Source organism: Gekko japonicus, unplaced genomic scaffold, assembly GCF_001447785.1.
Source record: "Gekko japonicus isolate JY-2015 unplaced genomic scaffold, Gekko_japonicus_V1.1 scaffold700, whole genome shotgun sequence".
Lineage (NCBI taxonomy): Eukaryota > Metazoa > Chordata > Lepidosauria > Squamata > Gekkonidae > Gekko > Gekko japonicus.
In genome coordinates this window covers 143,596-153,799 of record NW_015163109.1, presented here as the reverse complement: position 1 = coordinate 153,799, position 10,204 = coordinate 143,596, and the positions used below count along the sequence as shown (strand labels likewise).

Below are 10,204 nucleotides of genomic sequence, written 5' to 3'. Positions count from 1 at the left end.
TAGGGATGTGGTGCTCATCTCCGTTTCCGAGCCAAAGAGCCAGCGCTGTCCAAAGACATTTCCGTGGTCCCACTCCTACTTGCATCTAAATGGAAAAAGCCTGGTAGCTTGAGTATTTTTCTAGTACAAGTTAAAGGATCTATTCCAACCCTCAAACAGCATTTGCCCTTATGCATAGTATATCATTCAGCCAACTGTACTATCAGAACAAATTTCAGGACTCAGTTTAATCCTTGCATTAAATAGTAGAATCTAACAGCCTTGCCTTTTTTTTTTTTTACTAAAAATCAAATTATCCAGTAAGCCAATAAGCTGCAGTGTATGAAACCTGAGCATCTGTTCTAAACATGCTACTTAACTTTCTTCATGCATAAATTCATATTTAGATACATTGTAGAGTGGATTGTTGTTGCTGAAATGGTTCATACAATTCCTGACATTTTGCAACTGCCCCTCATTTTTTACGTTCATGATCCTGCGGGGGTTTCCAGGACCCAGGTTGAAAAGTATTCGCCGTGCTGACTGGGTCTTCTGAGGGTTCACGGTTTCCGTAATGCTGAGCAGCCGCGTGGCCTTTAATCTTGATTTGGGCTGGTTCTGCCACGAGTCCCTCTTCATACTCTTTGGCCTGTAGGAGTCTGTCCTTCTCATAACACTCGTCCACCCTGCTTTTTAATTCTACTCGGTATTCCTCATTCTTAAGAATTTCCTGTGGATGCACAACAATGCCTTTAAGTGGTTACAAGCAGCAAAGACCGACCTAAACACAATTAACACATTTAAGTCCAATTTAAAGCTATTCTGAAATAATTTTCTTTAGGAGAACTGATCTGTATAATTATTTAAATGCCAACCCAAGTTTCCAAACAATTTTTATTTACATATATCGTCTGCCTTTCTCACTGAGATTCAAAGTGGATTGCACTGTGTAAGTGAATGCTGTCAACAATATGATACATCTAATATGCAATGAAAAAAGGACTACGAATTAAACACAGAATAAGTATTAAGCATGACACATTCAGCAATAAAAAAAAAGTATTACATCCGTAAAAATACAGTGCATTTTTCTGGATTTCTGTTAGGATTTAGCCCTATTTCCTTTATAAGAATGCCCTCCTAAACAATTCTGTTTTAAGTGGTTTGTGAAACGTCAGGAGCATGGGAACCTCCCTGACCTCAGGCAGGCCATTCCAGAGGGAGTGGGCCACAACAGAGAAGGCCCTGGTCTTGTGCTTCAGTAAATAAAGATCTTTCCCCTCAGATCTCAACCTGTGTTCAGATGTCTTGCCCAAATCCCCTCCCTGCTTCTCCATGCTTACACCAGAAACCCCTGATTGGGCTGAAGTCAGCAAGCAGGGGAGGAAGAGCAGGTGTTAAAGTGATTCCAAAACGCTTTTCCTATACAATAATAATGTTCATAAATAATGTATATCAAACAAAACAAAAATTCAAGCACCTTGACCTGGATAAGCCCGGGCCAGCCCAATCTCGTCAGATCTCGGAATCTCAGCAGGCCCAACCCTGGCACGTACTTGGATGGGAGACCTCCAAGGAATACCAGGGCCTTGGAGGCAGAGGCAGGCCATCAAACCACTTCTCTCCACATCCTCCATGCCCCAGTAATCCTGCCTAGGATTCATGAGCCTGCAATCTAGAAGCCGCACAAAGTTCTTTCGTGGCACCTCTACGACTGGGTTTTTATGCTAGGCCAGATACGGAGAAAGGAACGCAACAGTTTTAGTGACGGCAGTGGGATTAGCAAGGGAGGTGGCCAAATTCCAGCCACTTGAAAATACTTTGCTACAATAACAGCGCCGTGATTGAGAAAAAGAACATTAAAAATGGAATCCTTACGATGGTTCTGCCACTCTAAGTAGTGAAAGCAAACATGAGAAGGACCAGGAGACACCTGCCCACCTCTACAGAATCAAGAAGTGCAGCCAGTTTGTGGTGGCACCCATGACCCCTTCTTAAAATCTGAAAACTGCCCACAGGCACAACGAAGCTATAGATTTTTTTTGGTTTGTTTCTGGGCCTTCACAACACTACAGTGCACACACAGTTCCTCGTGTACCCCCGACTTGTAATAATACAAAGCCTATAAAAAAATTTCTTCACCTAGCACTTAATGCTCAGACAGCTCGGTGCAATGGAAACCAATGAGGGGTTTCCGCAAACCGTGCAAAACTGAATTCTTCAAGAGGGCTTTCCTACACAGCCAATAGAATTGCACTGTACTAACTGATTCACAAGGTTACTTGGGATGACTTATTGGGGACTGTGGTCTGTACTACTGTGTTTAGCTTGCTGAAACGGGGGTCCTACTATGTAATGTTTGCATCATTTCATGTGTCATTTTAATGTTATAATTTGTTTCAGTTCTGGTTTTAGATTTTAGATTGATTCTACAAACCTAATCCTGTTGCACTGTTTACTAAATATCCCATTTTCTCTACTGTACTGACCCACTCTGTATAATCTGCCTTGAGCCCCAATGAGAAAGGCCGACTATCAATAACATAAATTAAACAGTAAAACATAGTAAGAGAAGAGATTGTATCTATACCCCGCCCTTCACTACCCAAGGGAGTCTCAGAGCGGCTTACAAACTCCTTTCCCTTCCCCTCCCCACAACAGACACCCTGTGAGGTAGGCGGGGCTGGGAGAGCTCTTGACAGAAACTGCTCTTTTTTCAAGAACATCTGTGCCAGAACTACGGCTTGCCCAAGGTCATCCAGCCAGGTGCAAGTGAAGGAGTGGGGAATCCAACTCGGTTCTCCCAGATTAGAGTCCGCGCACTAATAAATAAATAAAATAACCAAAACCACTCAACTACAAAGGTCCCATCTGTCGTTCTCATCCCACCTCACTTCTGCCAGTACAGGAGCACACAGCTGGGTCTCTGGCCGACCAAGATGCCTTTGTGGAAGAAGGCACATACCCTTGGGTCTCATGAGAGACATGATTCAAACCCAGGGTTTCCTGACTCAAAGCCTGAAGATATTCATAGAATCATAGACCAGCCTAAAGCATCTCTGACAAATATTCATCCAGCCTCTTCTAGAAAGCTGTCAGTGAAGGGGAGCTTACCACCTCCCTAGGCAGCCGATTCCACCTTTGAAGCACTCTGACCATGAAAAGTTTTCCCTAATATCCAGCCGATACCTTTCTGCATGTAATTTAAACCTGTTGCTTCGGGTCCTATCCTCTGCTGCCAACTGGAACAGCTCCTTGCCCTCCTCCAAATGACATCCTTTCAAATATTTAAAGAGAGCAGTCATTTCCCCCCTCAGTCTCCTCTTCTCCAAACTAAACATTCCCAAGGCCCTTAGCATTTCCTCATAGGGCTCAGTCTCCAGACCCCTGATCATCCCCATTGCTCTCTTCTGAACCCTCTCGATTTTGTCCACGTCCTTTTTGAAGTCAGACCTCCAGAACTGCACACAGTACTCAAGGTGCGGCCTGACCAAGGCAGTATACAGAGGGTCTATGACCTGTGATTTCGATGCTATGGTCTTTTTTATACAACCCAAGACTGGATTTGCCTTTTTTGCCACTGCATCACACTGACTGCTCATATTTAGTTTACAGTCCACTCTTACCCCAAGATATCTTGCACACACTACTCCCCAGAAACGTATCCCCCATCCAGTATTTGTGGTTGACATTTTTGTGGCCCAGATGTAATACTGTACATTTATCTTTCTTGAACTGCATCCTGTTTGCAACTGCCCACTTCTCCAGAGTATTCAGGTATTGTTGAATTGTAACCCTATCTTCTTGGGTGTTTGCTACTCCTCCCAATTTGGTAGCATCAGCAAATTTAATGAGTAGCCCTTCTACCCCTTCATCCAGATCATTGATGAAAATATTGAAAAGTACCGGGCCCAAAACCAAGCCCTGCAGCACCCCGCTGGACACCTCCCTCCGATCTGATGAAATGCCATTGACCGGCACTCTTTGGGTGCGGTCCTCTAACCAGTTCCCTATCCACCGAACTGTCCTATAGTCCAGTCCACAGTCTTCCAGTTTACCCATCAGAATGTCATGGGGAACCTTATCAAAAGCTTTACTGAAATCCAGGTAAATCACATTAACAGTTAGTAGTAGTGACAGCGCGCTGGAATCCTCAGCTGGTAAAGTCTCTCATTAACAGCACCAATCCAAAACAACCCAAGAATACATGTGAAATACAATATTTACTGCAATTGCTTACAAAAATTAAAGGACTTTCCACAATTTTAGTACATGGCCCAGACACATTGGGGGGGGGGAATGAAAAGGATCTTATAAAGAATACATCTTTCACAGAAGGAACAGTGAAGGAAATGATACATTGACCATGGATAATCAAGTGGCTATCTGCCAAATGTAAGCATAAAAAGGAAACCAAATTCCCATATCAAAACGAAATTGAGATTGCAGAGTAATGAATCTCCATTATCACAATGTAATAAACCTACTGAGCCTCTAATGCAAGGTGAAAACAATTCAATTGACTTCAATTAACTTTCTAATTTTTCTGGCATGCAAAGGTCAGGCCTGTAAGGAATATGGAGAGATGCAACAGAAGCCCCTCCTCTAAGGTTTGGACACCAGAGGGACGCTGAGGGGAAGATGACATTGACCAGAGAGTTAATGGAGGAGGAACACATGCTGGCAAAAAGATGCTCCTGGATAAGGTCTTACTGCATTTCATCTGGAAAGTTTAGTTCCTTGCTTGCATACTTTCATAGGAAAGGGGGGGGAGAGATACACTCCACAGCAGTTTATGGGAAAAGGTAGTTTGTGCAGGGCTTTCCCAGACAGAGGCAAGCTTGTTTGTATCAGCCAACCCTACTTCTGACCAATGCTCCCTCTAAGCTGTGGAGTCTTGTGTGCAAAAATTCTACTTTGTGAGCTACTAGCATTAAAGCTGTGAGCGAGCGATTTGGCTACTGCATAGATTAGTTCGCTCTGGAGCCCTCCTTCCTGAGCCGAGACGAAAATGTGTGAGCTGGAGGCTAGAAAACTGTGAGCTAGCTCACACTAACTCAGCTTAGAGGGAACATTGCTTCTGACTATCAACAGCTCCCCACCCACTAGCCTCATGGCTTTGATTTAGATCAGTGCGAAAATTCCTCAACAGCCTCAATACACATTGTGTCAACAGACCCCACACACACACACACAACTATACCCATTGCATGACCTGCTGAAGAAGACCAGTTAGCAGTGCAGTTCTTCAGCAAGCCAAGATGCATATGGGAAATGGGACAGGAGGGAATAATCCCTGAGAAGTATGGACATTAATCAGGGAGTCCATTAAACAGCATGGAAACTTAATGGTTATCTACTGGTGCAACTAGATTGTTCAGGTCCAGTAAAGAGCACACGCCCAGTCAGACTGTGGTTCTCTTCATGTGTTATGGAGCAGCACATGAAGTGCTTTAGTTTGGCTGTTTCCTATGCTGCTCCAGTAAAATGACTAGCAGAACCACATGGTTACATAGTGGAGATCAACATAATTCCTTCATACAGTAATTACTGGAAGCCACGTGCAAAACGCTGCTGCTGTAATATATAGGTTAGGTTCCCTGTGACGTTGAAAGAAAAACAACGTAAACCATTTTAATAATCCTTCCACTATATATTCTGCTAGAGGACACCAGAGGGACGTTTTAATTGACTCAACACCACAGCAGAAACATATACAAGGACCAATTGTGTGTGTGTGAGGGGGGGGTGCACATGCACATCCAGGTGCACACCTGGATATAGGAATTTGGGTTTTGGTCAATGCAAGGATAGTTCATGGTTAGCATCAACTGGATGCAGAGTAGTAGCAGACTATTGTTTTATACAATGAAGGCCATTTATAATTAGCAACTCCCTCTTTCATACATTCTTATGTACACAACTTGCACTGCATCCTAACATTTACACATAAATATGGGGATGACTGCAGTGTAATACTACAAATGCATTCGCATATGCTTCTTTTACATACACTTTAACAGCAATCACATTTTCACATCCTCCTAGAAACTGCCTGATTTATCCTAATCTACACATACATTTTACAGTGCACCTCATTTCTTTTTGTTTTACATTAATAGATTGCAGATCATTATTAAACCTTCATAGCCAGAAAGGATCTGGAAACACCAATGTTCTTTTTCTGAATTACAAGAAGTTGCTAAAAATATATGGAGTATTTTAATTTTAGCATCTAACGTGAAGTTAGCAGTGCACTTGAACCATGACCGCTTAAGAATGCATGAGCACATCTTTGCAGAGACAATTTTCTTTAATATTTGGTGAACTACGAAGGGCACACTGAAAGTATTTTAAAACATTAATGGAGTTTAGCATTAATTTCTCAGTGTCAATGCTGTTAACACAGGAAGGATAATTAAAAATGGAGTTTTGTGATAAAAGCTAAAACTGGTGGGCACGTTTTAATTGACCAATCTGGTCAAGCTTTCTGGCCCTCACAAGTAAGATATTCAAAATGGAATAATAAGACTTAAAGGTCATTCTGCTGGAGCTTCGGGAGAGCGGTGGCCTGGCCCCGTCACTTTCTGAATGTTCAGAGTCAAGACAGCTCCTGCAATCTCAGCAAATAAACACGGATACAGCCATGCTGCTAAGGAGAAAGAAGGGCCAGCGGGATGGATGAAGGACAGTCTACAGCATAAACAAAAGAGCAGCCCAATTCAGAAAGCTGGGCATGTTTAAAAGAAAAACACATATAAAAAGATAAAACAGGGGATTTTTAAAACCAACTGTCAGCCAACCAGTGCTTCTGCACAAGATGGGCTTCCCGAGTTGTTCTTGCCAACAAAAAAAATTGTCAAATCAATGTCATAGTTAATTAATTCAGATCCTGCTGTATTGAAACAACCTTTCATCAATTACAATAATTAAGATGTGGACTGTACCTCGTTACTTTGACCTTCTTTTAAAGAAATATCCGAACAGCCCATAACAGGTGAATGACTGCAGAGCTTGCCTGTGACTTTTGCAGTCTAGAAAATTTTTTTGCGGAGGAATCCGGCTCTCAGAAAACAACTTGCATTCATGATTAATCCCACACCTCCAGCCACAACGGAAGACTTTATATTAGTTGGATTTTAAAATGTGGCCAGTAAACTAGACTGGTTACGTCTTGTTTCGAAAGCCAGGACTCTTCCCTTTTAAATTCCTTCTTAGCTATAACGTCCTTTGTGGGTTGGAGACAGACTAAATTTGCAACTTTCACCAGTTCCCCCTTCATGCTGACAACCACCTCCCCCATGTCATCTTTCAGAGACCCCTATGCCTCCCAGATCAGCATTTCATGGAGAATGATGGCTTAAGGGGGGAGGGGAGACAGGAACGATCCATTTCTGCTGACGGAAAAAGGAGTCTGCACTGCGATCGCACACACTAAATAATCCACTTTCAATGCACTTTCGAATTGAATTTTGCCAGTTCACACAGTAAAATCCAGTCATAAAGTGGATTATGTAGTGTATGTGACCGCAGCCTGGATCTAACCTTCAAAATACTTCTCAGTGCAAAAGCTTCCATTTCAATCTGCTTCTAAGAGATGTGGCTTCTACACGTAAAGTAATTCTTGCCTCACATTTCCACCAAGTGTCAAAACCCAATTTAAGACATTGCTTGTGGATGACAGTCTTTAACCCATTTTTCATTGGCTAAGGGACAAACTGGTCATCCACTCCAAACTGACTAGCTTTCAAACCTTGGGAAGACTGAAATGAGAAGTGGTTGTACTGCTAAGGTGTTCTGGGTGGCTTTTAAAAAATATTTTGGTTCTATGCAATTTGTGTGGACCAGGCACTAGGTGGAGCTTTTTTTGCTTGCTAGCTCCTTTGTTCTAAGGGAACATGCAGTAATGCCGTTTTGAAACAGCCTGAACAGGAGTTTGGGAACATTCCAACTAAGCTTTGTACCCTGACTGATTTAGCAACAGTCACTTTAGTAGGTTTACTTTTTTAAAAAAAAGAATGCCATTTGCCATTTCTAGAAGAAAAAACATGTAAAAGCCTGATTTAATGTTAAAATGGTTTTTAACTTTTTAGTTTTAATCCAGTGTTTTGCCTTCTGCCTACCCACTACCTGCTTTGACCATCTTACCTGGTTTGCACTACAAATAACATTCTTTTTTTTAAGTAAGAAAATAATGTATTCTCAGTGGCCTCACAAATGCAGATGATGGAAGTATTACTATTTTATAAAGGTTTTGTTCCTTCAGCTGGGTCAGGAGGCGGAAGTGGGGTATATGGCTGGGATTTGGGTACTCATTTGGTTTAGGTGCTTCCATCACGCTTTTCAATGAGATTCAAAAGAGTGGTGCAAACAGGCAGAAAAAGACAGGGATGGGGCACCAGGAAGACATGACAGTGGAAAACTGGGCTTCCGGGAGCCAATTTTTAAAAAGAAGATTCCTTCCTACTGTTTCCACTTTCAATGTCACTTTTAAAAAGTTAGATCCTGGCTAACAGATCCGGGTACCCAAGAGGGGACAATTTAGATAATAGTATTTAGTAGGTTTACTCTGTCTGTATACCCATTGTATCAACTTGGTTACGTATTTTATATTATATGCTTCCTGTGTGTAATTTTGCCATGTGATAAATAAAGAAATATACCCTCCTCATGCTGTTCCCGGGGGGGGGGGGTCGAATTCCATGGGCATTTTGAGTTGCAATGGAAGGGGAGGGGCAAGCAAGTTGTGTTCCACAGGCACAAATGCTTGCTATCACCCATGGCAAATTTCAAGGACACACAAACCCATGAGTTGAGGAGGATGCTGTTCTGAAAACTTGCTCGAGTGCCACTGTGCAAGCCAGGATGCTAGACTAGACGGAACCAGAAGTCTGATCCAGCAGGGCTGTCCTTATTTTATTAACGATGTTATGAAGCACTGGCAAGACAACTGCCCCGATGTTCATCACTTAACCTTCGGAGCTCCAACATAACATGCTGTGAATTCCAGACAGGCGAACCCCTTCCTTCTTTGGCATCTTGTCACCTTACAACTTGTGCTGTTGTCTCACTGGATCCAAAAGTGGTGAATCCCCTAAGAGCCCACAAGCAACATCCAATCACCTGGTACATGAACAAACTGATGGCTTCATATGAAGAATAACTGGTGAATTCACCTCAATCCCCATCATAAAATACTGTACCAGGAAACACACACAAGAGATGCCTAACTTACTGTAATCAGCCAGTTAAAGAAATTTTGGTCAATCTTATAAGTTGCTTGCATATGAACTAAAAAAATAGTTCTGAAGAGGAGGGGGGGAGTATACTTGGCCTTTAGAAGAAACAAGTGCGCATTGGAGTATACATCGTCTCTCATGCATGACCAAGAAGAGAGAACTTTTCTTTTGAGCTGATGTCTGCTATCTGAAGCTTTCACTTTGATCAATCAGGAGCCCAGTTGTAAACCATTCAAAACATCATCTGGAAAGGCAGCATAGTGTTGTGGTTAGAATGCCTGACAAAGAACTGGGAAATCATCGGATCTAGTCCAAATCCCCATGACACCATAGAAGCTCACAGGTTCTCCCACCATAACCTACTTCACAAGGTTGTCATGGGGATGAAATGCAGGAGGGAAGAACAGTGTCTGCCACTTTGGGTCCCCACTGTGGAGAAAAGCAGGGTATAAATATCTAAATAAGTGCATCGTTGTGGTACCTGTGCAGTCCCACATGGGTTCTGTGCATGCGCAGGCCCACTGTATTAATCTAACCACTTAAATTTGTTTGAATTTAAAAAGCAGCCAAGCAACAACAACAAAAAACCAAATGTGTGCTCCAAGTGTCAGCTAAATTACACCCCATTTGGGCAATAGGGGATTGGAGTTATATGAAAATGAACCCTCACAACTGAAGTTAGTTTCCATCACGCCACTTCTGAAATAAATAACCGACTTACGATCAAATATGAAATGCTGCTCTGCACTGTAGTAACTAAACATAATGTAATTTTCAACATAATTATTCTCTTCTTGAGGGAAAAATAATAACTGAAACTTTATGCTTATTGCTACTCACTGAAGTACATTTTCCTCCCTTGACAAGGAGGCTGTCAAAACAGATAATTATTGAAATGCTAGAAATAGTTTGAAAGGAGACAGGAGCTGTCACAAAAAGTTTCTTCTTCTTAACATTTCACCTTGTATCCAACTGTGCAATTCAGA

At 42.2% G+C, this 10,204-nt stretch overlaps 1 protein-coding gene across 1 annotated transcript in view; it reads right to left on the bottom strand.

Annotated features, from left to right (window-relative positions):
* Positions 1 to 265: 265 nt before the first annotated feature.
* Positions 266 to 10,204, bottom strand: part of NDUFAF2 (NADH:ubiquinone oxidoreductase complex assembly factor 2) — a 67,671-nt gene continuing 57,732 nt past the window's right edge. The window contains exon 4 of the mRNA XM_015406806.1: positions 266 to 709. Within this exon, the coding sequence (XP_015262292.1) occupies positions 455 to 709 (255 nt within the window). The 3' untranslated portion in view covers positions 266 to 454. The remainder of the gene's footprint in view (positions 710 to 10,204) is intronic.